The 27,223-nt window shown below is 36.6% G+C and overlaps 6 protein-coding genes and 1 pseudogene across 7 annotated transcripts; 6 read left to right on the plus strand and 1 right to left on the minus strand.

The window, feature by feature from the left end:
* Nucleotides 1–3,672: 3,672 nt before the first annotated feature.
* Nucleotides 3,673–5,043, plus strand: LOC120148739 (protein NDL1-like). Its single transcript, XM_039161771.1, has 7 exons — nucleotides 3,673–3,720; nucleotides 3,782–3,859; nucleotides 3,936–4,013; nucleotides 4,129–4,185; nucleotides 4,318–4,373; nucleotides 4,479–4,618; nucleotides 4,832–5,043. Exons 1-7 carry the CDS (start codon nucleotides 3,673–3,675, stop codon nucleotides 5,041–5,043), a joined length of 669 nt encoding a protein of 222 aa, XP_039017702.1.
* Nucleotides 5,044–5,501: 458 nt separating this feature from the next.
* Nucleotides 5,502–7,852, plus strand: LOC120148735. Its single transcript, XM_039161766.1, has 3 exons — nucleotides 5,502–5,613; nucleotides 5,919–6,106; nucleotides 7,432–7,852. The coding sequence occupies exons 2-3, from the start codon at nucleotides 5,925–5,927 to the stop codon at nucleotides 7,616–7,618; spliced, it is 369 nt and encodes a 122-aa protein (XP_039017697.1). The 5' UTR covers nucleotides 5,502–5,613; nucleotides 5,919–5,924; the 3' UTR covers nucleotides 7,619–7,852.
* Nucleotides 7,853–8,541: 689 nt separating this feature from the next.
* Nucleotides 8,542–10,270, plus strand: LOC120148722 (F-box/LRR-repeat protein At4g29420-like). Its single transcript, XM_039161753.1, has 2 exons — nucleotides 8,542–9,053; nucleotides 9,220–10,270. Exons 1-2 carry the CDS (start codon nucleotides 8,600–8,602, stop codon nucleotides 10,098–10,100), a joined length of 1,335 nt encoding a protein of 444 aa, XP_039017684.1. The 5' UTR covers nucleotides 8,542–8,599; the 3' UTR covers nucleotides 10,101–10,270.
* A 1,360-nt stretch (nucleotides 10,271–11,630) lies between these two features.
* LOC120148728 (histone acetyltransferase type B catalytic subunit-like) lies at nucleotides 11,631–15,003 on the plus strand. The gene is made up of 10 exons (XM_039161759.1): nucleotides 11,631–11,814; nucleotides 11,971–12,012; nucleotides 12,243–12,352; nucleotides 12,448–12,516; nucleotides 12,643–12,681; nucleotides 12,764–12,840; nucleotides 12,960–13,059; nucleotides 13,737–13,818; nucleotides 13,903–14,063; nucleotides 14,219–15,003. The coding sequence occupies exons 1-10, from the start codon at nucleotides 11,733–11,735 to the stop codon at nucleotides 14,861–14,863; spliced, it is 1,407 nt and encodes a 468-aa protein (XP_039017690.1). The 5' UTR covers nucleotides 11,631–11,732; the 3' UTR covers nucleotides 14,864–15,003.
* A 4,018-nt stretch (nucleotides 15,004–19,021) lies between these two features.
* Nucleotides 19,022–20,579, plus strand: LOC120148727 (60S ribosomal protein L31-like). 2 transcript variants are annotated; one of them, XM_039161756.1, is made up of 3 exons: nucleotides 19,022–19,162; nucleotides 19,338–19,448; nucleotides 20,136–20,579. In XM_039161756.1, the coding sequence occupies exons 2-3, from the start codon at nucleotides 19,366–19,368 to the stop codon at nucleotides 20,416–20,418; spliced, it is 366 nt and encodes a 121-aa protein (XP_039017687.1). In that variant the 5' UTR covers nucleotides 19,022–19,162; nucleotides 19,338–19,365; the 3' UTR covers nucleotides 20,419–20,579. The 2 variants fall into 2 exon arrangements, with proteins under 2 accessions (XP_039017687.1, XP_039017688.1); XM_039161757.1 differs by lacking the exon at nucleotides 19,022–19,162 and adding an exon at nucleotides 19,212–19,236.
* Nucleotides 20,580–20,769: 190 nt separating this feature from the next.
* Nucleotides 20,770–23,114, minus strand: LOC120148726 (vacuolar protein sorting-associated protein 32 homolog 2-like). Its single transcript, XM_039161755.1, has 8 exons — nucleotides 23,063–23,114; nucleotides 22,838–22,942; nucleotides 22,462–22,561; nucleotides 21,834–21,919; nucleotides 21,643–21,734; nucleotides 21,385–21,499; nucleotides 21,064–21,256; nucleotides 20,770–20,989 (listed from the first exon to the last, which is right to left on the minus strand). The coding sequence occupies exons 2-7, from the start codon at nucleotides 22,907–22,909 to the stop codon at nucleotides 21,065–21,067; spliced, it is 657 nt and encodes a 218-aa protein (XP_039017686.1). The 5' UTR covers nucleotides 22,910–22,942; nucleotides 23,063–23,114; the 3' UTR covers nucleotides 20,770–20,989; nucleotide 21,064.
* A 1,211-nt stretch (nucleotides 23,115–24,325) lies between these two features.
* LOC120148723 lies at nucleotides 24,326–26,819 on the plus strand (annotated as a pseudogene).
* Nucleotides 26,820–27,223: the final 404 nt, after the last annotated feature.

Genomic DNA, 27,223 nt, shown 5'->3' on the forward strand with positions numbered 1-27,223 from the left:
AAAATCGCGTTGCGATTTTCATTTTCGCGTTGCGAATTTAAGTTTCAGAAACTTCTTTTATTCTACAAATTGAAACTTGAATAAATTGTATTACTTCAACTAAAAACAAAGACAAATACTAACTTCACAGTGTTGTTAATTTAAGTTTCAATAATAAACTACTACTCTTTATGTTGTCATTGAACATGCACTAAACCTATATGTTGTCATTTTAAATGTTTATATAAGTGCTTACTTCTGGAATGTTATCTGATGCATTTTGTGAACTATGATGGAATAATGACTTGGGTGAATATCGTGCTAGTTTAAAACATATTTGGCTTTGTTTTCACTGTTTAATATCATATCTGTTTGTAGTGTATAATTTGTAGTTTTTGGTATATCTAACTTGGTATGTTTATTATTTTTGTAGAATTTTTTTTGGCTCAATTGACCTTAAGGAATAAATTAAGCATAGCCACTAAAATTGCGTCGACACTTACACCTCTACAAAGAAAATTGTTTGAGGATATTTGCTTCGGGCCATGGCTGAAAGTAAAACATCCGGGTGGAGATGCTATGTTGACACATTTGTTTATTAGACCATGACTAACAATCTACCCGAGGGGGTACAACGTGGTGATGAAGAGATATGGTTTCATTTTCTTCCGACACCGGCGTATACTTGCTTTGGGCAAGAGGAGTTTTGCTTAATCACCGGTCTACGCTTCGGACATGATGATGTAGGCCGGTACACTAGTCATATCTCCCGCCCATCATGGTTATATCGGGTTTTTCCTGAGCTGGCAAAATCGAAGCCGAGTATACATGTCGACGACTTGAAAAGATTATTTGATAAAGATGGTTTTACTCGGATGGATGACCGTGATGTTGTCCGAGTATGCCATTTACTACTTTTGCATGCCGGCTTTTTAGGCAAAGAGGGCAGACAACCAATCTCCGAGGACCTAATATTATTGGTAGAGGACCTAAATGCATGGAACATATTTCCGTGGGGTTCATATATATGGAAAGCTACCTGGAAGAAGTTGTCGTCTGCCTTCGAGGACCGAAAAAGTTTATGGGGCGATGATTCTAAATACACTTTGGCAGGCTTTAAGGTAAGAATTTCTATATAATGTTTCCAAAATTATAATTAATTATTTAACAATTACTAATGTTTGTGTATTATATTGTTTGTAGATTTGGATATTTGAGGCTTTCCCCAGCATGCAGATATATGCGATAAAAAGATCAAATGATATTCCTAGGACTATTACTTGGAAGAGGATCCGCATGTTGGATTGGGAAGACTTACTCCCATATACGACGATTAATGATGTAAGTTAACACACACATACTACCATATATAAACAAGTTATTACTAGTACACGTTTAACTTTGTTTGAGCTTTTATATTGTTAGGAGGCCAACTACCCATTACAGAGGCTGACACCCTCAGATGCTGAGCTTGCCACTAATTGGTGGCAAGTTAGTAAGCGGTTTTTTGATGGGACGGATGATGAGCACCCCCCACTTCGAGAGCCATCACCCCATCGGACCGATTCTATAGCTCGACACCCGGAGCCATCACCTGGTCGAGCCTCTTCTCCACCTCCACCATCACCTATTCCATCACATCATCGAGCCTCTTCTCCACCATCACCTCATGATATACCCCAAAACATTTGTGTTGCGAAACTAAAACATGTTACGAAATTAAATTCGCGTTGCGAATTTGAAATTCAGTTGCGAATTTGAAATTCAGTTGCGAATTTGACTTTCGCGTTGCGAATTTGACTATCGCGTTGCTAATTTGGAATATCACAACGCGAATTTGGAAAATCGCAATGCGATTTACATATTCGCGTTGCGAATTTGGAAGCTGGGTTGCGAAATTGGAATTCGCGTTGCGAATTTGTTGGTCATTTTGGCAAATTCAAAAAAAGTTGGTTAAATTCGTATATTATAAAGCATTTTTGGTCACTGAGGTTATTTTCTCTACTAATAAGGATAATCATATAGGTTAGTCAAGTTGAATTTTTACCCCACATAAATATAATTTGAGTAGGGCTTAACACGAGATTCGAATTTGACGTGTTTTGATCTGATTTGATATTATTGGATTAGATTTTTTTAAAATTAAGTTTCGATCAGGTTTTTTAAATATTATGTTTGGGACGAGTCGAGCTTGGGTTTAGGATGAAAAATATCTTACACTTCCTTACTAGAAAAAAATCATATTTTTACCTTATATATTTATGGATAATTACAATAAGAATATTATATATTATTTTTTAATTAAGTCTCTATTTTTTTATTGAATAAAATAAATTTATATATATATATATATATATATATTATTTCGGGTTAGGATTACAAAGTAATATATGTTCTAAATACTCTAAACCATTTGAGAATGAGCGCTCAATCACTCTTAAAGTCGCTAGTGCTCGAACCCATAACATCTAAAAACAACAATGATTCATTTAATCACTAAGATGATTTGATTCACACATATGATCTAATTTTTAAAATAAAAGTCTATACTTGATTTAATTTGACCCAACATAAACGTGTGTGTATATATATAATTTTTACTTTTTAAGTAAACCATAGATATAAATTTAATGTTATAAATATAAGGGTAAACTACATATTTGGTATCTAAACTATTAGATTCATTTTAGTAAATAAATTTATAATTTTTTTTTAAAAATCATACCTAACGTTTAGTTTTTGCTTGATTTTAGTACCTTCCACTAAAAACTTAAAGCGTTTAGTACCTAAACTATCCGTTTTGGTCCGTTTTAATACATAAATTTTCAGTTTTTTTTTAAAAACTTAACGTTAAATTTTATGTATGATTTTAAAAAATTAAAAGTTTAATTAATAAAACGAACAAAAATTGATATTTAGATAGTAAACGTGTAATTTACCCTAAATATATATAGAAATCAATAAATTTTTTAAATTGATATTGTTTTAAAAAATATATTATTTATGTTTTAATTTGCATTTCAACAACCACTCAATTTTATAATATAACATTAACATGTTAAAATAATTAAATTAATTTGCATTTCCCAAGGTTTAAAACTGGAACGACATGTCTACGTCTTTTTGCAGGGCGTTTGAGCTTGAATTTTGAACAAACAAACAAATTAATAAATTTAAGCAAAAAAGACACTAAAAGTCCCTAACCAATGTCATCATTATATTTTTTTTTCTTTCAATGTGACCTTATAACTCAGAAAATACACTCCATGTGCAGAGGCGGATGTACATTGGTGGCACGTACCATATAAGTCCTCCTGACACGAGGTCTGTAAATTAGTTTACAGATGCATACTTGCCTTATTTCTGTATTATATGGTTTGTATCATCTCCTGGTAGCAGGCTAAATCAGTTCTTGGATTCTATTATTTACATTGTTTCATTTCTGGAACTTTCACAAGAGTTCTTGCAGTTGGGAGCTGCTCCAGTTTGTCCAAGTGCTTCTGCACATTGTGTTGACTACTTGGCCGATCAGATCCTTGAGATTCTCAACTATTTTGGGTAATTTTACAACTCACTTAGCCGGTGTTTTGGTCGAGAAGGGGTTTCTTATCCCAATAAGAGCAGTAGATGTCTTAATCAAAGTTTCGTAGTTAAGATGACTTTGTTTCTGATTGCATCGGGCTTGGAGCAGTGATGTGCACGGGAGTGACAGCGGGTGCTTACATTCTTACACTATTTGCTGTAAGTTTCCTAATGGATCCTAAGAATAGTATTATTTAAATGCTTTTTTATTGTTAGTTAGAGGAAACGTGTTCTTGGGTTGATACTTGTATCCCCTCTTTGCAGAGCACCCTCTTGGACTGAATGGTTCTATAACAAGGTTCCTTTCTTAAGGCTATCGGGTTTTATGCATGAATTTCTCATATATAGGCTAAACTGAAGTATATAACCTGCAGGTGATGTCAAATTTGTTATATTTTTACGGAATGTGTGCATTGCTTAAAGAGCTTTTGCTTCAACGTTACTTTAGCAGGGTACCTAGCATTTCCATCCCATTGATCTATCGTTTAAGTTTCTTTCGTTCTTTTTCTCGTTATATTCGCACTTATAGAGTAGGTTGAACGATGAAGTTTCTTTAAATCGAAGCAGGAAGTTCGCGGTAATATAGAAGTTCCAGAGTCCGATATAGTTCGAGCATGCAGAAGAGTTGGTGCTTAAGCATTTGGTTCTCATTTTTCTTCTTTCCTGAATTCAGATTCTCTACTTGTTTCTTTCCTTTTAAAAAGTGAGTTTTTAATGTCAGCATGGTTCATTCCTCTGGCACGTTTGTTTTCTTAGTTGCTAGATGAAAGGCATGGATCAAATTTGATGCAATTTCTTCAAGCAATTAATGGGTACAATACAAGATAATGGAACTACATTGGACTGTCACTTCATGTTTTGCATATTACTTTCTACATTAAGAAATTTCAAGTGCTCAAAACTTCATCAACATGCAGGAGACCTGACCTTACCGGCGGGCTGAAGAGGCTCGGCTGTCGAACCTTAATAATCGTCGGCGATAGCTCACCATTTCATTACGAGGCCGTATACATGGCATCCAAGTTGGATAGAAGATTTAGTGCCTTAGTTGAGATAGGTAGCACTATTTCTGGAATTACCAATGTAACAGGGGTTATTGTGTTTGGTTGCTGATATGATGTTGAATGATACTTGTCTGTTTTGCTACTCTAGTAGTGTATATTCCTAATCATCTGCAAATCAGAAGTATCGAGTAGTGCGCCAGCCTGCTCGTCGAATAATTTTTGTGTACTTGAAATCAGTGCGTCGAATTTATGACTAATGCGGGTAGGATGCTTGTTTGTGCAGGTGCAGGCTTGTGGCTCAATTGTGACAGAAGAACAGCCACATGCAATGCTGATACCTATGGAGTACTTCTTCATGGGATCTGGGTTGTACAGGCCTTGCTATTTGAGTGGCAGTCCAAGGAGCCCCTTAAGTCCATCTTGCACCTCGCGTCTCACATCTCGCCGGAGCTCCTCTCTCCGGAGAGCTCGGGTTTGAATTTAAAACCGATAAAAACCCGCAGGGCGTCGAAAAAGATCGGTCAAAATTGGTTAATCTTTTTTTTATAAAAAAAATTGGAAAACGAAAATGTACAAGAAGGGTAGAAGCAGAAGCATATAGGGAGGGGAACATGCATGATGTCTCTTCAAAGCTTGTAGATTCATGTAATTCATTCTTTTTGTAGCCATTCATAAAGGAATCATTCTAGTATGTATGCGATATAAAGAGGACTTGTAATTTATTCATGATGAGCATGCAATCATTAATGGACATAAAACTCTGCCGAATATTGTAATACCAATAAACCATATTGGATGAAATTTGTAATTTATCCATTGCAAAATGAGCACTGTAAATTAATTGGATGAAATTGCAAAATGAACCCTGTAAATTACACAAATAAAAAATAGAACCTGAATTGGAACCCTAAAAGGGGGGTCATTAGCAAACGAGTCCACTGATCCCGAAAGCGTGGGTCTTCCTGCTTAGGTAAAGCGGCGTGACAAGCCAAGAGCAGTCCACACATCACAACGCGCCTTTTCATCTTCCATTTTTCTCTCATCGAAGGTAAGGTCCACTTCCTCTGCTTAGATCCACAATTTACTTGGTTTTAGATCGTCTCCCAGCATTCTCTCATCTTTTTATTCGTAGATCTATTGATTTCGGAGCTCGATCAATATCCACAGTTCTTTTATTTTCCATTTCGATGATTCTTTCATCTTGATTTTTCTTTGTGTTTTAATTAACTAGTATCATGCTCTTTTCAATTGTACCGTTTTTTTGTTATCTTTTGTTTTGTATGACATTTCTGGAGAAGAAAAGAGATTTGTTTTTCTTATTGATAACTACTTTCTGTGTTCGATGTGGCGCAGATTTTGATGGCATCAAAATTGCAACAGTTGCAATCGAAGGCGTGTCAAGCGTCGAAGTTTGTGGCCAGGAATGGAACTGCTTACTACAAGCAGTTGCTGGAGGAGAACAAACAATACATTCAGGAGCCACCGACGGTTGAGAAGTGCAACGAATTGTCGAAGCAGCTGTTTTACACTCGACTTGCTAGGTATTCGTTTCTTGCCTCTGGTTATCTGTGTTTCCTTCCAAGTTCTGATGAATTGATAGCAATATGTTGTTTAGCATCTGATTTTTATTAACTTGATTTCCAGAATGTGTCAATAGTTCCTGATTTCATTAGGGACTAGGGATTTACTGAATCTGCCTTCATTGAATTGACTACATTATCGTATGAACAAGATTTCATGTGTGTCAGCCCATGTGATGTGACAATCTAAGTTAGCCGGAATTGAGGGAGTTTATACACACACACACAATCACGGAGGATCATCATAGTCATACCTATGTCCAAATATTAGTCACACACAAATGCTATATCAAAAATGAAGTCCGGGTAATGTAGGCGAGTAAGTTTGTAGTTCTCTTCTAGTGCCAAGAATTTTGAGCCAAGAAAAAAGAGAAAGTGAGACACGACTTGAATTGTTTTTTCATGTCACTTCTGTTGTAGAGCTCCAAGATTTGAGGCCTAAAATAACAAAATGATTTGAATTTCCTCTATTTAACAGATCGATACTGTTATTGGTAACTACAGTAAAGGAAATATGGTACAACTAGTCCAAATATCTATCAAATTGATTCTAGTAGTACTTCTTAGCCATAAGCCAAGCACTAAAATTTTGTTTTTGATAGAGAATTAGAGATGGCTACACACGAGTTTGTTTTATATGGAATTCAGCTGTAAAGATAAATTTTGCAGGGTAACATGTTTTTCATGCTGTCCACAGCTCCCTGTTATTGCAAAGCTAATGCTTTTGGTGCTTTTTATCGATATATGCCAAAACTTTGTGGTTGTTACTAGAGAATTGAATTTATTGGCTTGTTAGATGAAACTGAAAGACCTTGGATGGTCTGCTGGTGGTGCATTGTTGTTAGCTTAGTTGCAGAATTCATTTGTACTCCAAGTACGGGAGGAAGAATGGAGAAACCATTTTCTAGAGAAATTCCTGGAAAGATATCATTTTGTTGTTCCTCTCTTTCTCTCTCTCTGTATGTGGTTTGTCGGCTTACTAGCTTGCCATAAATATGTCAACGATTGAGTTGATGAGAACCTATAAATGAGATTTTTCTTTTTTTAACATCATGGAAATTTCTGGCACCGTGCTCGACTGCATGTGATGCCCTTTGAACTTCTGAACGGAAGATAATTAAAGAACAAAACAAAGTGGCACTCTGCTCCTCCTACCTTCTTGTCATATGCTTTGTGTCATTAGCATATTTATTAGTTTACTCTATGGTCCCAGTAATACTAGGCAAAAATCAGAATCCTGAATGCATATATTTATCAGTTTACTCCTTTTGGTCCAATATTTGCAGTATCCCTGGCCGTACCGAGGCATTCTGGAAGGAGCTTGATTATGTCAAGAGCCTATGGAAGAACAGGTCAGAGCTGAAGGTTGAAGATGCATCTATTGCTGTGTTGTTCGGACTGGAATGCTTTGCGTGGTTCTGTGCAGGTGAGATTGTGGGGAGGGGTTTTACTTTCACCGGATACTACCCCTAAGGACGACCATTTAGCGGAAGTCATTTAAGGGAGTCCTATCGATGTGTATGCCATTTATCATCGTTTGCATGATTGAATTACGGCGATTCTAGATACACATTTTTCCTTGTTTTTGTTGAAATTTTTTGAAGCTGAGAAATCAGTGATTAACTCGATAGCCTGAATATTTTTTATAGTCGAAAACGGCCTATGCTTGGTAAGCCAATTACTGTCGTGTGATCCGGTTATGTAGATAAATTTTACTGCATCCAACCCCATTCCAGGTTTGATGATAATTGTCCAAGTTTGAATATAATAGAGGGGTTAAACCCATAATTTGACCTAAATCTCGCTGCTGACGAAGAGCGTCGTCGTTTCAATGACTTGTAAGGGCTTTCTGTAAAGTTGTAACAATCGTAGGGGGTATTCTGTAATTTCGAACATGATCTAAAAATGGCATCTTGGATGTAAAAATGAAGGGTAAATTACATCGTCACTGATTTTTTAGGATGCTTTCAACTTGGTAACCAAACTCTTAAAACTTTATTATAATTACTAAACTCTTAAATTATTTTCATTACGACCGCTGTCAGTAGATGCCAGTTTTAAAATGAAGGAAAGAAGAAAATAAAAAGAGTACTTCGATGATCTTTTTAACTGAATTGAATAACAACAAAAAGAGAAGCAACAACTATTAATTTTTTTGTATTTTTTAATATGACATGTCAACTTCCGTTAATGATTTAATGACATAACGACCTATTGAAAGTTTGTCTAAATAACAGTTATTTCAATCATAAAAAGAATTCTATTTTGGTGATCAAATTTAAAGTGGTCCAAAATTTCAAAGACTATTAGTGTAATTTACCCTAAAATGAGATATAAGGTCATTTTGTAAACTGATTACATTCTGAATGGGTTAAGTAGAAGTAGTTCCGTTCGAAACAAATAATTCCAACACCTTCCATTCAGCTGTCTGGTCTCGTTTTTCCTTTCTTCTCGATGGACGATCTTCCGCCGTCTCTCGTCGTTGAAATCCTGAGTCGACTCACGGATTACGCCGACCTCGCTCGTTGCCGACCCGCCTCCAAATCACTGAACTCGCTCACCCGCGAGGTCCGTTCCGTTAACCTCCTCTGCACCTTGTCTCGCTATCTCAAATCCCGTTCGCCGGCGACCAAGGACCACGTCACTCCTTTCAAGGCAATCTTTAATAACATCGTCGGCAACGCTCGGTGTCTCGACGCAATCTCGATCGGAGTCGATAAATCGCTCGGGAATATCTCGTACGACGACGTAGATGACGAGTCCGATGATTTGTATCTGACCGATGTGGGGTTCGTCAAGGAGTGGTTGCCCAAGGTTTGCGGTGACCTAGGGAAGCTTTCGATTTCGGATTTTTGGATTCAATCTTGCTGGAGGAAATCTCAGATTTTGAGCTTGATTTCTTCTTCTTGTGAGTTCCTTTAAGGAATTGGAAAATTACATTTGGAAATATATGCATAATTAGTTTGAAATTGATGTTAAAGGAGTCGTTTTAAATCGAATTTCGTGGTTTGATTTGTGTCTAGATTTTGAGAACCGGGGGGTTGTTAATAGGGTTTGTTTTCTTGTGTGTGTAGGCAATTGTCTTATGGAGCTAGAGCTAAAAAATGCTTGGCTCTCGGTTGATGGATTGAATCCTATGACTAAGCTCACAAGTTTGACGCTTGAATTTATTAGACTTGAAGATGAGGACCTAAACAAAGTTAATGATTGTTTCCCTTCTCTTCAAGTTTTGAATTTGGTTGGCGTCGGAGGGCTGAAAGACCCGAAAATTCGTCTCTTGCATCTTAAATCATGCTTCTGGACAGTGTCAAACGCTCCTCTGTCTTTGACTATTGTTGCTCCCAACCTAGTGAAGCTCAGACTGAAGTGTATTAAGCCGAAATCTCTTGTTCTTGAAGCCCCATTGTTGTCCGATTTCTATCTTTCTGTTGAGGAAGCACTCGATTTTAGAGTGAAAGAGTTTCGTAATTTGGAGAACCTTCACCTTGAATCTTCGAGTCTTTGTAGCCTCCTTGACATGTTTCCATCTGGTAAATCAGTTAAGAAGCTGACAGTGAATTCTCTCAAATCGACTGCCATGACAAAATTTCGCTTGGAAGCAGTGTTTGATGTGTTCCCGAGTGTAACCTATCTTAATATAGGTCCGGGGGCTTGGTGTGAAGGTGAGAATTGCTTTCGAGAAGGAGTTTTGGAGGATTGGAATGCGTCGAAGGAGTTGACAGAGATAGTGGCAAATTTAGTTGTGCGTGATATAGAAGTTACACTCTCCTTTATATTCTCGATCTTGGATAAATGCACCAATTTATCAGACATGGCAATACTCTTCCACCCCAAAGGAGATTTTAGAGTTGCTAGTACCCTCATCCCTAGGTGTACAGCTTATCGTCCGGGAGTAAAGTGGAGATGGGGTATATGTGAAGGTTTCAAAGATACCTGGGTCTCTGTCGGCATTTAATCGGGTACTCCTTTTCGGACCCGAAACACGAATGCCTAATCTTTTATGCTCTGTGTGTGTTGTTACCTGGTTTAAATTTAACCTGCCTGCATGACAGTGATGAAGCTTAGAATAAAAGTTTCTTTAATTTTCTTGTATATAAACATATGACTTGTACAAATGAACATAGTTGCTTTGAAGGTGAAAGCATGTCGGATTATAGTATTGCAGACATGTCTGGAATTCAACAACCCGGACTTCATAGCCGGGGCCGTACCATCTTCATCGCTTTGGCGTGACCGAGCGATATAGATGAAGAACAAGAGAGATCGCCCGCTGGGTACCATAGCATCCCGCCTTGTAGCTAGTGTATATTTGTGCTTTCTTTTAGGAATACTCCTGCGGGTTGTATTTTTTGCAAAGCACAGTTTCCTTGAGCAAGTTTATATCGGTTAATATATTGTTTCTGATAAAGACTCATAGTGTTGTTTATTAGCCAATCGGTTCTCATTGTCTCCGTGTCATCCACGTCATTTTCTCTTCTTCTTTTTCATTTCATATTTTTCTTCAAATATGAAAAGTTTTACAGTTTCATTCATGCATCGTATCGACGTTGCAATTATCATTCTGTGGTGTCTTCTCCGATCATTTAAGGTTAGATTTTATCTAAATCATTTTAAAAATAAAAAACCACCACCCTAAATTCATGAAATCTCAAACCACTATAATTTATAATATTAACCATTCGATCAACGTTTAATCAATTTATACAGCTCGCTTTCTTCTTATCTATCTTCCCACATAGAATTTGAAAGATGATGTTTTACCTTTGCGGAACTAAAAGAAATTCAAAATTACAAGTTCTTTTATATAAATAAACATGATTTTTTTGGGGTTATTTTATAAATTTTTAAAGAAAATATACATCCATAAATAGTTAATTATTTAACGATGCAATGATTATTTAACGATGTAATGATAAAATAAGAGTAAATCGAAAGTTTAATAAATAAATTAAACTTTAATAAAAGTGGACCCAAATAGAAGTGGAATAAAATTGAGTGATGAAACTTGTAATTTACCCTGAAAATGGACCAAACGAGTTTTTTAAGGTAAATTACGTGTTTAGTACCTAAACTATCAGTTTTAGTACCTAAACTTTTAATTTTTTAAAAATATACCTAAAGTTTAATTTTTGTTTTATTTTAGTACGCGTCGTTAATAACTTTAGTTTTTTTGTTTCATTTTTGTATCCCGTTCAAAATTTAACATTAAGTTTTGAAAAAATTAAAATTTCAGGCAATAAAAAAGACAAAAAATAATAGCTTAGGTACTAAACTCGTTAATTTTTTTAACGGCGTTGTACTAAAATGAAATGAAAACTAAATTTTGATATGGTTTTGAAAAGAAATGGAAGCTTGGATGTCAAAACGGATTAAAACTGATAGTTTAGATACTAAACACGTAATTTACCCTTTTTTAATACATCACGTGTAATGCACGTGATGATTCCCTCCTCTGTTGTCTCTATTTTGCGCGGCTCCAATGAGTTTATGTATAAATAACCCTAAATCATCCCCCAATTTGTACAACATAATTTCCCGCCTAACAGTTCCTCATTTCCCGCTCTGCAAAACCCTAACCCTCCGTCAAATGGGAAAGAAGCAGCAACATCCCAACGCCGATCAGCTCCCCGACCCCAAGAAAAAACGACGCGTCGGTTTTTCCGGCATCGGTCAGTCTCCTCTTCTCCGTTTTCAGTATTCTACCCCCCAAATTATATTCTGTTTCCAGCTCCACTTCGGATTAATTTCCGTTTTATTTACTTTTCAAAGAGTTCCATTTTTTATTCCGATCGCTGCTGTTTCTTTTTTGTTTGGCCTTGAAGCAGATGCTGGAGTTGAACCCAATGAATGCATTAAGATTTACTTGGGTAAGTTTCGTTTCTTTAATTTGTCTTCTACACTTATAACCTATGTTTTGGGTTTTTCCATATGTTGACGGATAAAAAAGGCTTAAAAATGAAAGTTGAATTTCTTGACTTCGATAACTGGATGCGCTTATTAACTGTGTTAACTGACAGCAAAAACAATGCAGCCATTTAGTTTTGACAAGAGCGTTTTTTGTAGTACTGCTAACTTTTCTTAATTGATGTCAATTTAGTCTCTAAGAAAGAGGAAGTTGGAACTTCAGATGGTTTCTGTATCAATCCGGTTGATTTGAATGGCTTTTTTGAAGAAGATGAGAAGATATATGGTTACCAAGGGTTAAAGGTAATATGCATTCATAATTTGCAGCATATTTGCCTTTAAATATTATTTTGTTCTGATCAATGGTTTGGTGTTGATGTATTATTTCATTTTCCCAGATAACTGTCTGGGTTAACATCATTTCTTTTCATTCACATGCTGAAATTACCTTCCAAGGCACATCTGATGTAAGTAGAAATTTGCATCCTTGACTGTTAGTAGTTTTAATCTCCATTTCAATCATATAGAGTCAGAGAAGCATTTCGTTTTCCCTTTGCATGACATTTTAATGATTTTCAATGTTGATTATTCAGGGGGGCAAAGGGATTACAGACTTGAAATCTGCTCTTGAGGTATACATTATTTACATTGTTTAACTTCAGCTTAATCTCTGATATCTTGAGGCTTTCCTGATTTTATGTCCTCTTTGTACAGAAAATTTTTGGTGAGACTCTTTTGGACAACAAAGATGACTTCCTGCAAACTTTTTCAACTGAGAATAACTTCGTTAGGTATTATTCCATGAAAGCTTATGCGTAATAAAGATATATTGCCCTTTTATCTTAGCAATATTGGCTTTCTATTTTCTTTGCTTATGGTTTTGTGAAGTCAATATGTTACCCTTTTTCAGTTCTGTTGTTTCCCATGGAGAGAAGTTGCAAATGAAAGCTTCCAATGGCCTTATAACTAATTTTAATGGCAATTCAGAAGCAGCCTCTTCTGATCTGGAGGTACTTTTACTATCTTTGCATGAAGTGAAATATTTTCTACTCTAGTAACTTCCATCTTCAATTATGCATGAATAAAGTGTTTGTTTTGTTGCCTGAATATCACCGTTATTACTATTCTAATATGAAATTCCTGTCCGATCCCCATTTTGTTTGTTTTTTAAATTTTGCAATTGACCTGAGTCACCTGACAGCACTAGGGCTTTCCTGATCTTTTGCTATTATCTTTTTGTTAAATTCTTCATTGCTATTTCCCATCTTGTTACTAGTTTCAGTCTCGTTCTGGTCTCATCTTTGTGAGAGGTCTCTTTTTGTGGTATTTGTTTTTGCATTACATGAAATTTTCAAGCATCCAAATTTAATAATGAGTTATTTTTCCTTCTCTTCCTACTGTTATTTCTTTTTTCTATCTTTTTTTCTGTAGGCCCCTTTGGGCAATCATGGGGTTATCTGTTTTATGCTAATTAACATTCTTAGGAGGCTACTGTGGTGATTCTGCTCCTTATAAGTTCAAATCACCACAGAGAGTCCCATGAAGTATATTATAGGGAAAATATTTTAAGAGATCAAGTTACCTTGATTTTAACTTTTTGGTAGGCTAAATTACCATAAAAGCAATGGTAGTGAGCTGCATGCATGCAAATGTTGGGCATGGTTGATTTGCTTTCTTTCTGTGTTAGGTTGTGCGCCTGAAGATGGACAATTTGGCAGCTGGGCATCTTTATAGTCGCTTGGTACCTTTGATCCTTCTTCTTGTTGATGGTATCTGTCACCTTTTGCTGAATGTTAATTGCATTATGCATCTCATTCTTAATACAATTTAAATAATTATATTTTCTTGACTAGGTAGCAATCCTATTGATGTAACTGACCCAATCTGGGAGTTATATCTCTTGACTCAGAAGAAAATTGATCAGCCAGAGAACGCTCAGCATTTATTGCTTGGTTTTGCTGCGCTATATCGTTTTTATCATTACCCTAATGGTTCACGCTTGCGGCTCAGCCAGGTTAACCTCTTTCATTGTTATTATTCATGTTTAGTATCTGAGGTACACTGAATGCAACCCAAAGTATGACTACTCTTCAACAGCTGTTACATGTTAACATTATTTTACTAATCACAAATAGCATTCACTTATGAAATTATTCCTTTTGTTGGCAGATTTTGGTATTGCCTCCTTACCAGCACAAGGGTTACGGCAGCCATCTTGTGGAGGTTCTGAGCAATGTTGCAATATCTGAAGACGTTTATGACTTCACAGTTGAAGAGCCTCTAGATTACTTCCAGCATGTGAGGACCAGTTTTGATATAAAACGACTGCTAGCTTTTGAACCAGCCCAAGAGGCTATTAAATCAGCTGCCTCGCGTCTGAAGCAAGGGAAATTGTCAAAAAAAGCCCATATTCCTCGATTCTTACCTTCTCTTGACATAGTTGAGGAAGTCAGGAAAACTTTGAAAATCAACAAGAAACAGTTTCTTCAATGTTGGGAGATTTTGATATATCTTGGCCTTGATCCCATACAGAAGCATATGGAAGACTATGTGACAATCATTAGTAATAGGGTGAAGGCTGATATACTAGGGAAAGATTCCGAGACTGCAGGAAAGCAAGTAATCGAGGTCCCAAGCGTTCACGACGAGGAGGCGTCATTTGTCATGTTCAGGTCTCAGAGCGGTGAGGCTGGCAGTGTTCAGATGGACGAAGATCAGACAAAAACTCAAGAACAACAGCTGCAGCAGTTGGTTGATGAGAGAATTAAGGAGGTGAAGCTAATTGCAGAAAAGGTGTCTCTAAAACATGTATGAAGGGAACCACTTGGCTTGATGCATTAACCAGGTGAAGCGTATTACTGATAAATTAGTTAATTAGTGCTGTAGGATGTGTTAAATTTGAGGTTTGTTTTGTAAATTTTTTGAGCTGGACTTGAATTTAAACTTATTTATCTTGGAATATTAGATCACTTTTTACGCAGGCTAATTTGAGTATTATGAATTTTGACAGCATATCTGGTGGATAGAATGGCATTTCATGAAATCCAAACGGGATAATATAACATTTGGTACATGTACGTTAACAAAATATCCAATGTGGTATTTACCTTACCTTGATAATGTGTTTGGATTAATACTATTAGTACGTGCCGAATCAGTGAACGTGTAAACATTACAATAAACATTTTATAGATATAGGTAGGGTTGCACATAATTCGGATTTCAATCCGATCCGGATCGGTTTTTATCCGATCCGGTTTTTCCCATAGAAAAAAAACCGGTTTATAAAATAACCGGTTCGATTTCTAACCGGTTTGGAGGGCCGGATATCCTAACCGGTGTAACCGGTTTCGGTTTTAAAAAAACCGGTTATAAAAAAACCGATTTTAATATTCCAGATTGCTCATAGGGAACCGATTCCCCCAAGGGGGTACCGATTCCTCACTGAATGGTTTGGCTCCGAGATTTCCATAATTATCGGAGGGAACCGATTCCCCCATAGGGGTACCGATTCCCCCCTATTCAACGGTCGAAATATTTGAATTTTACACTTAGGGAACCGATTCCCTATGAGAGAGTACCGATTCCCCCACGCTCTAATCATTTTTATTAAATGTTTTCACACTTAAACGGCTATATTATCTTCATTAATTATCACTAACGTTCAGAAGTGATTCAAGGTGTATTTAAGCAAGCTTAGAAGTCATTGATCAAAGACAAGAAACATCAAGCAACTAGAATCAAGAGAGAATCAAAGAGAAAGCATCAAACCTCAAGTTCGATAAATTCAAATACTTAATTGAAATACTTAATTAACTCAACATAATTGAAATACTTAAATACTTTCAAGTTTGATAAATTCAAATACTTAAAAACTTCCAAGTTCGATAAATTCAAATACTTAAAAACTTCAAGTTCGATAATTGAAACAAAGTTTACGATAATTGAAATAAAGTTATAAAATAAACTACATTGCCATCTCTTCTTCATCATCTTCGCCTTCTTCGTTTGGAGGGGATATTCCAAGTTCGACTTCTTCAATGTGTAAGTTTGCTTCCAAATCGGCATCAATTGCATCTTCTAGGGTAGTGATATGTTGCTTACGAGCCGCTCCATCCAAATAATCCTTTAAACAAATGCATACTTCCACCGACTCGGGACTTAGTCTTGATCTCCGTTGTGATATAACCCTGCCACTAACAGAAAAAGCGGATTCCGAAGCTACCGTAGAAGCTTGGACGGTTAGTAGATCACGGGCCATGGCGGCTAGAATCGGAAATTGTGCTTCCTTTTCTTTCCACCAAGCCAAAATATCCAAACTTTCAAACTCTTCAAATGTCATTTTTGATAGAAAATCGCATGACATGTAATTTCCCAACTCGCTACTTGGGGTGGTAGTACGTGATCGTTTGGATTGGGAATTTACAAGAGTGTTAAAAAGATTCAAATTTATGTTACTTGGACGTCTACTAGATGATTCCGCATTCATTCTCATTTGATCGTGTATTACACTACTTGATCCGTATTTAGTTAAATAAATTGCAAAGATGTCTCGAAAACATTTGTTAAAATAATTTATTTGGTTTTGGACAAAGTTGGGTTCATCATCGGTTAGATTAAAAGCAAACGCAATTTGTTCAATTAGTGTTTCAACCCCACCAACATTTAACGTTGGGTTTAAAGCGGCGGCACAAGTAAAAATGGGGGGAATCTCCTTAAAATATTTTAAAAGTTTTTCCTTCATTGCAAAGCCAATTTCTTGAAAAACTTCGGTTTCAAATTCAAAGTCATTTAGTCGGGTAGCCAACAAAAATATTTGATTAAGAACCAACGGGCTAGTAGGGTAATAAACACCGGATAAAAAAGTTGTTGCATTTTTAAAAACCTCAAGCAAATCGGTTATTTTGGCTATAGTTTCCCAACTCGAATCCGGATAAATGTCTGGGACATGACCCCTCTCGAAAAGCCGATCGTAAAATGTTTGCAATGTTTCCCTTTGCCTTAAGGCAGTATGCATCATCATCCAAGTTGAGTTCCAACGAGTTGGACAATCCAAATTAGGACCCAAAGCTTTTTTATTAACAGACTTACAAAATCGTTTATAATCATTTAGTCTTTTGTTGTTGTTACAAAGAATCGATTTTATCATTGTTTTAAATTCTAATCTAATTGGCTCAATAACCTCCAAATCGGCTTGCACGGATAAATTAATTATGTGTGCAACGCAACGGGTATGAAAAAACGCACCGTCTAAAATCGGTGAAAGTAATATTTTCAATCTTGGAACCGCGTTTGTATTATTCGATGCATTATCAAAGGATATAGAAAAAACTTTATTTTCTAATTTATAAAGACAAATTACCCGTTTTAAAAGTGTAAATAAATTAGCACCGGTATGCGGCTCACCGAATAATTCAAACGCGATTGTTCTTTTCATCATTTGCCAATTATCTTGATCTAACCAATGTGACGTAACGGCTAAAAAAGAATTTTCGGTATTATGAGGGGAACTCCAAACGTCACATGTAAGCGACACACCATAACGGTGTTCTTGGAATCTTAAAATCATTTTTTCCCTCGCCGTACGCCACATTTTTATAGCATCTCTTCTAAGGGTAGTACGACTTACTTGAGTATAACGTGGTTGCATTAGTTGTTGAATTGTTGTCGTGAAATCTTCATCATCAAAGTGGTCGAACGGCAATGCTTTTGTAATCACGAACTTTGTAAACGCTTCTCGTAATTTTTCGTTGTCGTAAACAAAAACACCATCTTGCGGTGTAAGATTCGATTGACTAGGATCCGATCTTGAGCGAAGTGCCTTGCATGATTTTGTCAAATGGTTCTTCAACGTTGTGTTTCCTTCCGATGCAAGAAACTTTAGACAAAGTTTACAACGCGCCCTCCTCGAGCCATTTGACATCTCACATAAATCGTAGTGATCCCAAATATCTTTGTTTCGAGTGTGTTCGATCACTCTCACGACTTCAAGGTTTCCCCCGACGGAAGATTCAGCAGTGTTACTCATGATGAATAAAAAAATTACAAAACTAAGATTTGAGAGATGTTTAAGTGTTGTGTAATAAGATTTGAGAAAGTTGTAATCAACCAAATACATCCCCAACCTATTTATACATGTTTAGGATGGTAAAATAGTAAATTTTTAAAGAAAAAACGGTCAAAAACGGTCACAAACGGCTATATTAACGGCTAGTTTTTTAAACCCAGACCGGTTTTTTTTTTCCGGATAAAAACCGGTTTTTTAACCGGTTTTTTATCCGGTTAAAATACCGGTCTGTGTTTTTTTCTCCAAACCGGTTAAAATAACCGGTTTAAAAAAATCCGATCCGGTTAAAAAAAAAACCGGTTTTTCCCAAAACCGGTTTCGGATATTTTTTTCGGATATTCGGATTTTTTGTGCACCCCTAGATATAGGTACTCTATTGAACATTTTATCCAAATGAAAGCGCTAAATGTGATATTATCTATCGATAAAAAGGCATAAGAGGTCTTGTACTTTAAAAGAAAAAATAATAAAATCCTCGTGTTATTTCTCTCTCTCGATGTGATTGTTTCACTCAAAAAATAAACTTGTCCTTTGACCAATTTTTTCATTGTTGATCATTACGTGTCGACGCGACGGTCCATGATGATTGATAATGTAGCAGATAACATGATAGATGAGCTAAATTGAAAACTCAAACATTACAGATGGACTGTTACGTCATTACTGTGAATCGCTACGTCAACATTATAACGGTCAACGACGAAAAACGTTGGTTAAATGATCACATTGAGTTTATTTTCTAAGTTGAAGGGTCGTATTAAAAGAAAAAAATAATATGAGTACTATATTAATTTTTTTAAAAGATACGGTAACCTCTCATACATTTTTGCCTTATCTATTTTTCCCCTCGAGCGGGGCATCTATTTAGATTTCACATAATCACATGGAGGAGGCTAACTATGTGGTCCATTAATATTCATAGAACGTCACCGTTTTATGAAGCTGTATTCTAGCTAGGGTTTTCTCATCTATGTATTTTTACTTGAGCTCTCTTTCGGTCTTCATTCTCTAGTCGGCTCGATTCTGCTTTCCATCAATCCAATCAGGTCAACCGCGCCTTTTTCCCTCCGTTTGGTTTCCTAGAAAACTCAGCGAGAAAGTTTAAAATTATGAAAGAACTGTATTACTATTTCTCTATTTCTGATCTATTTTTGCACTATATGCCAATTTCTGTCGTTCGAGAGTCGGTTTTTGAAGATGACGAGTGGTGATTGAATGCAGGTAAGGGATAACGCAAGAGGGATTGAAAATGGTCGAGAAAACGAGGGGAAGAAAGGAAGAGGTGGTGACCAGAGAGTACACCATCAACCTTCACAAGCGCCTCCATGGCTGGTAACTGATCTTTCCCTCGTAACAGCAAAACACGTTCGTTTTTTTTCTGCTTTGCTTGCCCTTTTCCTTATCAATCTTAGTTTTCTTTGTGGATTTGATTTGATTGTAAACATTGTCTTTTTCTGTATAAACTTGTTTGCTTGATTTATTACTCTTTTCAATATCTCGACGGCGTGTATCATTCACAGATCGAGGTATTCATGTTGTTAATGACTATTGGAGTGAGCTATTAGAGGCATGAATTTAGCTGACTAAGTAATGATTTTTCATGGAGATCAGTAATGGCTCTATAGAGATGAACATGTAAGTGATTGTGAGATTTATGAATCGTGATCCTCGCGATGCATTGTTCAATAAATAAAAGTGATTACATATGCCTCAAGGTGGTGCCGCCGGTTTGAGTTTAATTTTGTGCTCGGAAGCTGTAGGAATGAAATGTTCAATTAAAGGAAAATAATGCTAGATTTAATGCAGAAGTATGTTTCCATATTTTAGTATGATTCTCGTGTTATTTTGGCTGTGATAGCTTTATAGAATAATCGATAACGATGATTCTGCCCTCGAATCGGGCGGAATCCCGTGTTATTTCTGGAGCCGGGAATCGCTTCGACCGGAAATATGTTAATATTTCAGCAAAAGGGTTGAGTATGTAATGTTTAACTTTCGTCATGGTAATCTCGCAAACAGCACCTTCAAGAAGAAGGCTCCCAAGGCCATAAAGGAGATCAGGAAGTTTGCAGAGAAAGCAATGGGGACGAAGGATGTGAGGGTTGATGTGAAGCTGAACAAGCACATCTGGAGTAGAGGGATACGGAGCGTCCCGAGAAGTATCAGGGTCCGCATTGCTCGCAAGAGAAACGACGATGAAGATGCAAAGGAGGAGCTCTACTCTCTGGTGACTGTCGCTGAAATCCCAGCTGAAGGACTAAAGGGTCTGGGCACCAAGGTCATAGACGACGAGGAGGAGTAATTTCATTGATCTTTAGTTTGTGAAAGCTTGCGTTTTGTTCACCAAGTTTACATCAGAATTTTGGCTAGTGTTACAATTATGACTTATGAGACATCATTCTCCTTTGTATTTTTGTTTATTGCAAGTCTAGACATTTAAGCATGGCCATCTTGCAATTGAAACTTCTCGCATAAAGATTATCATGTTATTCTTCTTAAGCTACTAAACCATGTTTTAAGTCAATATTCTCAGTCGCAAAAGAGTTTGAATTGTTGTCGAAATAAAAATGTGGATGCTTTATACGAAGGGATAGCAATTTTACCCCAAACAGAGTGAATGCTAGAGCTAAAATAGATGTGGAATAGAGCTGAATGGACTCGCCGTATAGGCAAAAAATATTTTATTAAAATGACAAAAGACAAGGAAATTTTGTTTAGATAAGCAAATATCTTTATGTACATTGTCTGTCACACCTTAAATGCACACAAATTTGAAGTAGAAGATTCAATAATACAACGACCTCTTTCATGTTTTGCAACATGACCTGCGGCCGTGGTACTCCACTCAACAAAATCAGTTCACTACTAGATGCCTGCAGATCAAAAAAACAAATCGAATAAACCATTATGCTTCCCACAGGAACAAAATGAAATAAAAATGAATTACCTTAAAGTGCCATCTCAGCCTGCAATGCTGCAAGTTCATCTTCCTCAGCAGTGTGCTTTTGAGGAACGGGTCTAGCTGGTTGCCTACCAGCAGGTACCTGGACTGGAGCTGCAGGAGCGGTTGTCGTAGGCTGAAGAAGTTGTTCTTCCAACTCAGCACCTTCAAGTTCTTCGAGTTCCGCCTCCAATTCATCCTACACCATCAGAAGTTTTCAACTCGTTTGTTAGACGAGTATAATTGCTAGACATGGTATTCATAAACATAGATATGTAGAAACAAAAAACAAACGAAGACGAGCGATTGCATCAGAAAGTTAGTAACCTCATCAAAATCAGCTGCAGCTCCAATCGGAGTTGACAGTGCTTCTTGAATCTGTTTCATGTTTTCTGTTTGTTCATTGATCTCGTCCATTGTTTTGTCAACGTCATCTATATTCCTGAAAAGAAAGCAAATTTCAGTAGAACACATGGCATGTGCTCCATGAAGACCTAAATATAAGTTCTAATTTAGATGGCATAAATCACTAGTCAGGAGACATCAATGATAAGGTACTGATGATGAATTTATTGGAATACATACGTTGCTTTCTGCATTGCCTTCATGGCAGCTGCTCCAGTTCTCAATGCATCTACAGTTTCGGTTGTGGCTTTAGCACCTTCTAACATTATCATCTGCAGAAATTGATATATAAGTAATGGTATCATTATAATAGGAAGAAAACCCCCAAGGGAAGTGCTAACGCACTAAAAATAACAAGATTCCAAGCTCACTTGATCATGAATACGAAGCTGGAAGTTCCCAAGCTGCTCTATTTGTTGTTCATATAATCTCTTTCTCTTCAAGCACTGTATAGCAGCTGCATAAGAATAGCAGTAATGACTACAGATTACAGAGTTCGCTAGAAATGTAACAAACGTGGTTTTATATGATACATAACTAAAAGACTTAATCCTTTTCTACAAGGAGAAGATCTTTGAATGTAAAACTTCTAAGAAATGAGCACAATACATATCTGAAATACAGAATCATATCTTAGCACGTTAACAGCTAATCTGTATTAGCGCATCAGCCAATTTCTAAAGATCATTGAGAACTCAATGTTTTTTCTTTCCTGAAGGAATAAGCAAACACTGGGAGCGGGGTTATAATGGAAAAGAACCATAATATACTAAAGAAACATGAAAAATTATCATGAAGCTCCTGCAAAATTAAGCTACGAGTCATTGCATTCCATATTATATGTCTACACACAACCATCAAGAAACCAAACATGAAAACTATACCAATTACACAGTCGATAAGTTCCACTAACACTTGTATGCAATTTTCTTTTCAATAGAGGAAGACATGGAAATCTAGGAAAACAATAAGTATTGAGCAGATGCATTGCAACCATACCTCTCTTGTTTCTCCCTTTGGCGAATTCCTTGGCCTTTTCGACCTCTGCAGCAGCCTTTTTCACAAGTACTTTCTCCTTTTTCTCTAGCATTTCAAGGGTCTGTATTATGAAGATGAATATAAGTAATAGGATTCCAATTAAGCAGAAGTGCAGGCATCGAGAACAACCCTTCGGAAAAATGTGAACAATCAGTTTAATAATTCGTCAAAGGTTATTATTCCATTAATCACTCAGCCAGTAACTCGGTTCTTATATCTAAATCCCAAAGTCTCAACCACTCATGACTGCTAAATCCAATCCACCCAAATTCACCAAACGCCAATTTTCGAATTCAGAACAAATAACCGACTTAATCAATGAAATTCGAGAATATACCTCATTTAATTTGTCTAACGTGGTTAGAGCATTCGCTTCCTGCTTGGGTTTCCCAAAAAGCCGACCAAGCATGGTTGATTCTCCGCGATTAAGAACCCCGACCGCCTAGTTCATCGATAATCATCAATAAGATCGGATCAAAAGAAACAATAATCAATCAATAAATTGAATTAAGCTTAAAAAAGGTAAAAAAAAAATACATTGCAAAAGAGGGGGAAGCTCAACCTGTAAAATCACGAAACTAGGGATTTGGGAGATCGAGAGAGAGAGAGATCCGTAGACTCCTTGCAGAAAGGGATAAACGAGGGGAAATTGGATTTTATTTGCGGATTTTATATATATATAAAAACCTTAAGCGCGTTGTGTTCGAAAAAAAGATGTTCCCTCTTTGCGCGTGGGCGTGGTTGATTGGCCTTAAGGAGCTCCCCTCCATCTATAAAGAGTAAATTACATTTTTAATTCCTCTACGTTTGTCTTATTCCTGTTTTTAGTCATTGTTTTTTTAAAAAATACTTTAATCATTAAACTTTGAAGATATATCAGTACGGGTGTAAATGAATAGAGCATATGGTAAACTGTTCATATAACATTCATTTATGTTTATTTGTTAAGCTAAATAAACGAACATGAAAAAAATATGTTCATTTAATAAATAAATGAACACGAACAGATGTGTGTTCGGTTTGTTTATGTTTACGAACAAGCTCGTTTATCAAGTCGTTCATTTATGTTCATAAAAAACTCGTTTACCTAATTCTACTTTTACTTTTATTTTTTATATTTTAAATATTAGTGAAGATAAGAATTGAATAGAATACATGATAAAAGTTACATTTTAAACTATGAATTTTAAGGAGTTTAAGCACCAATATTGTATTTTTATCATTTTTCTTTAGCTTGCAAATGAAACTAAAAATCAAATATATAAGTGAATGCTAAACTTACACTAAATGAACGCTATACGAATATGTTCATGAACACGTTTTATAATTTTTAATAGTATGGAGACTCAAAAAAATAATACACTATAATCAAGAGACTATTTGTATATTTTACCCTAAAGTCTCTTAACTTTAATAGTATTTTGGGTAAAATAAGTGTTACTTTGTTAAGTCTTCTAATTATTAAAAGTTACAAAATGATCCCTTTATTATAAAACGTAAAAAAATTGACGAATGTTTAAGTTTGATGTTAATCTGTTAACCATATATGATAAAATCATATTTGATGATGTATACTAATATTATTGCTGCTTTCAAGTATTAACTTAACGATATTATATAAATAAAACGTCGATTTATAAAATATTACTCAATAAGTTATAAGATCATATTTATTTATATTTAAGTCAATAAGTTAACGTTTTTTTTTTTTTTTGTAATCAAGCCCACATGGGAGTATATATAAATTAATGTAGTCGTGGTTCCAGCAGATCATCCCTCACAAGATATAAGATTTCGGTTGTAGGGTTTATATCACTCAAGTTCTAAATCCAAGCCATCACTCTTACCGTTTCTCTCTGTCAAGCTTAGAAAATCCAATGGCGGAAATAGATCAGGCGCCGCCGCCGCCGTCGGACCAACTCGTTGCGATGAACTTGAACGACGCTGTTGAGAAACACGCATTCTCCGACCGAGTCCTGATCCGTTCCATCGTTGGCCGACCAGACGGCGGGGCTGGCCTTGCTGGGCAAAAAGTCCGCGCGGTGGTTGGGTTAAGACAGGGAGAGAGCAAGGGAAGGGAACTTTCGCATTCTTGGAACTGAATGATGGATCGTGCCCGGCGAACTTGCAGGTCATTGTGGACGCCGGAGTGGCTGTTCTGAGCAAGCTGGTTGCAACCGGCACGTGCGTGGTGGTGGATGGGATGTTGAAGGTGCCGCCTGAAGGCACGAGGCAGAAGATTGAGCTTCGGGTCGAAAAAGTGGTTTCTGTAGGCGAGGTGGATCCTGCCAAGTACCCGATTCCTAAAACGAAGCTCACACTTGAGTTCTTGAGGGATCATCTTCATCTTCGATCTAGGACCAACACGGTATGATTCTTTGTCCAATTCGAATGATTTCCTTAATAAGATTTAAATTTTAGTACTACTGAATGTATTGAAGGTGAATTTTCCATCTTCCTTACAAGTAAACTCTGCTGAGTTTAATTTGGTGGCTGTAGCACGGGTTTTCATGCTGTATTTATATATAGATATGTTGTGCGATATGTAAGGTATTTAGCTTCCTTTTTTATGATTATAATTTTGTAATCCTTGGGTAATTTTTTTATGTGGATTCAGATTGCTGCCCTTGCTCGAATTAGGAACGCACTTGCTTTTGCTACTCATTCGTTTTTCCAAGAGCATAATTTCCTCTATGTGCACACTCCAATTATTACTACTAGTGATTGTGAGGGTGCCGGTGAGATGTTTCAAGTTACGACTTTGATTAGTGAATCTGAAAAGCTAGAGAAGGAACTGATTAGAAACCCTCCTCCATCCGAGGCGGATATAGAAGCAGCTAGGCAACTTATGAGCGAGAGAGGAGAGGCTGTTAAACAACTTAAAGCTGCTAAAGCAAGCAAATCGGATATCACTGCTGCTGTGGCTGAACTTAACAGAGCGAAGGAAAGTCTCTCTAAACTGGAGGAGAGATCTAAATTGAAACCCGGGATCCCCAAAAAGGATGGCAAGATTGACTACACTCAAGATTTCTTTGCTCGTCAAGCTTTTCTGACAGTGTCCGGCCAACTGCAAGTTGAAACATATGCTTGTGCTGTTAGTAATGTGTATACATTTGGGCCAACTTTTCGGGCCGAACAGTCTCATACTTCAAGGCATTTGGCAGAATTTTGGATGGTAGAGCCTGAAATAGCATTTGCAGATCTTCAGGTATGTCTGGCTACATTCATGTATGTGGGGCAAAATATATTCATGTGGTAATTAATCAAAAGATTGAATGCTTTTGCAGGATGACATGAACTGTGCTGAGGCTTATGTGAAGTATATGTGTAATTGGTTGCTTGATAAATGCCTGGATGATATGGAATTCATGGCTAAAAGTTATGACAAAGGTTGCATTGATCGGTTGAAAATGGTTGCTTCGACTCCCTTTGTACGAACAACATACACTGAAGCTGTGGAGCTTTTAGAGGAGGCTGTAAAGGGTGGTAAGAAATTTGAGAATGAAGTTAAGTGGGGGATTGATTTAGCTTCTGAGCATGAAAGGTATTGCAAATGTTTCTAATTCTTTCTTCGACTCGCTTTTAACATGGATGCTAATATCTCGTTTTCCGTTGACCTTGCAGATACTTGACAGAAGTTAAATTTCAGAAGCCTGTTATTGTTTATAACTACCCAAAGGGAATAAAGGCATTCTACATGAAACTCAATGATGACTTGAAGACTGTTGCTGCTATGGACGTCCTTGTGCCGAAGGCCAGCATTCTCTCTCCCTTCTATGTCATCACATATGTATTTACAATCTTCCGTTTTGCTTTGCTACATTTTTTAGTCTATATTTTCCAAACATTTCAGGTTGGAGAACTGATCGGGGGAAGCCAAAGGGAAGAGCGATATGATGTCATTCGGGAAAGGTATGTGGTAGCGTTTCCTTGGTCATATCATAAGTTCATTATAGTTTTGCAACTCTTAAGATTGTATGTGTCATATCATTGACGATGATACCGAGACTGACTTCTGTTGTTACTCCTAACAGAATTTTGGAGATGGGGCTGCCTCTTGAGCCATACGAATGGTATCTCGACCTACGGCGCTTTGGAACCGTTAAACATTGTGGATTCGGGTTAGGCTTTGAACGAATGATACTCTTTGCCACCGGCATCGACAACATTAGGGATGTTATTCCCTTCCCAAGATATCCAGGTAGAGCTGATCTTTGATTGTGTGGTGATCCGAGGAAATGATATTGATTTTCAGTTTAAAAATACTCACGGATGTTATTATATTTGCTTTATCATATAGAAGTAAAACCGGTTCTTCACTTCAGCTCCAAATATTTGTTTGTGTGTGGATTTTAATCTTATTTTCCAGTAAGATGGAATTTCTCTTGGAAATACTATGTATTGGAATTGCTAATTTAACTGCTCTGAAAACGGTATTCATACACTAATTTAACTGTAACAATTTTTACTTTGTTAACCCCCTCTGATCCGACAGCCGTAGTAAAACGAATAGAACGAACACGAATGAAGTACGTTCATGTCCGTTCGTTTAACTTTAACCGAACAAATGAACGAACACAAACATAAACAAATACAAAATTACTTGTTCGTGTTTGTTCGTTAAGAATGTAGTTTGTTTGTGTTTGTTCATTTAAATGATAAATGAACACAAATGAACGAATATAAATGAACGAATGTAAACTAACATAAACGAACGTAAACA

The sequence above is a fragment of the Hibiscus syriacus genome, unplaced genomic scaffold (genome assembly GCF_006381635.1).
Source record: "Hibiscus syriacus cultivar Baekdansim isolate YM2019G1 unplaced genomic scaffold, ASM638163v2 tig00110986_pilon, whole genome shotgun sequence".
In the NCBI taxonomy this organism is placed as follows: domain Eukaryota; kingdom Viridiplantae; phylum Streptophyta; class Magnoliopsida; order Malvales; family Malvaceae; genus Hibiscus; species Hibiscus syriacus.

Excerpts from the sequence above, each read along its gene's own strand:
- LOC120148739 (XM_039161771.1), top strand. The coding sequence starts at position 3,673 with ATGTGCACGGGAGTGACAGCGGGTGCTTACATTCTTACACTATTTGCT. Across the intron at positions 3,721-3,781 it reads ACATTCTTACACTATTTGCT|AGGAAACGTGTTCTTGGGTT; the intron begins GTAAGTTTCCTA and ends ATTGTTAGTTAG. Across the intron at positions 4,374-4,478 it reads TTTCTTCAAGCAATTAATGG|GAGACCTGACCTTACCGGCG; the intron begins GTACAATACAAG and ends ATCAACATGCAG.
- LOC120148735 (XM_039161766.1), top strand. The coding sequence starts at position 5,925 with ATGGCATCAAAATTGCAACAGTTGCAATCGAAGGCGTGTCAAGCGTCG. Across the intron at positions 6,107-7,431 it reads TTTTACACTCGACTTGCTAG|TATCCCTGGCCGTACCGAGG; the intron begins GTATTCGTTTCT and ends CAATATTTGCAG.
- LOC120148722 (XM_039161753.1), top strand. The coding sequence starts at position 8,600 with ATGGACGATCTTCCGCCGTCTCTCGTCGTTGAAATCCTGAGTCGACTC. Across the intron at positions 9,054-9,219 it reads GAGCTTGATTTCTTCTTCTT|GCAATTGTCTTATGGAGCTA; the intron begins GTGAGTTCCTTT and ends TTGTGTGTGTAG.
- LOC120148728 (XM_039161759.1), top strand. The coding sequence starts at position 11,733 with ATGGGAAAGAAGCAGCAACATCCCAACGCCGATCAGCTCCCCGACCCC. Across the intron at positions 12,353-12,447 it reads ATGGTTACCAAGGGTTAAAG|ATAACTGTCTGGGTTAACAT; the intron begins GTAATATGCATT and ends TCATTTTCCCAG. Across the intron at positions 12,517-12,642 it reads CCTTCCAAGGCACATCTGAT|GGGGGCAAAGGGATTACAGA; the intron begins GTAAGTAGAAAT and ends TTGATTATTCAG.
- LOC120148727 (XM_039161756.1), top strand. The coding sequence starts at position 19,366 with ATGGTCGAGAAAACGAGGGGAAGAAAGGAAGAGGTGGTGACCAGAGAG. Across the intron at positions 19,449-20,135 it reads CACAAGCGCCTCCATGGCTG|CACCTTCAAGAAGAAGGCTC; the intron begins GTAACTGATCTT and ends TCTCGCAAACAG.
- LOC120148726 (XM_039161755.1), bottom strand. The coding sequence starts at position 22,909 with ATGCTTGGTCGGCTTTTTGGGAAACCCAAGCAGGAAGCGAATGCTCTA. Across the intron at positions 21,735-21,833 it reads AGCTTCGTATTCATGATCAA|ATGATAATGTTAGAAGGTGC; the intron begins GTGAGCTTGGAA and ends CAATTTCTGCAG. Across the intron at positions 21,257-21,384 it reads CTGCAGCTGATTTTGATGAG|GATGAATTGGAGGCGGAACT; the intron begins GTTACTAACTTT and ends CTGATGGTGTAG.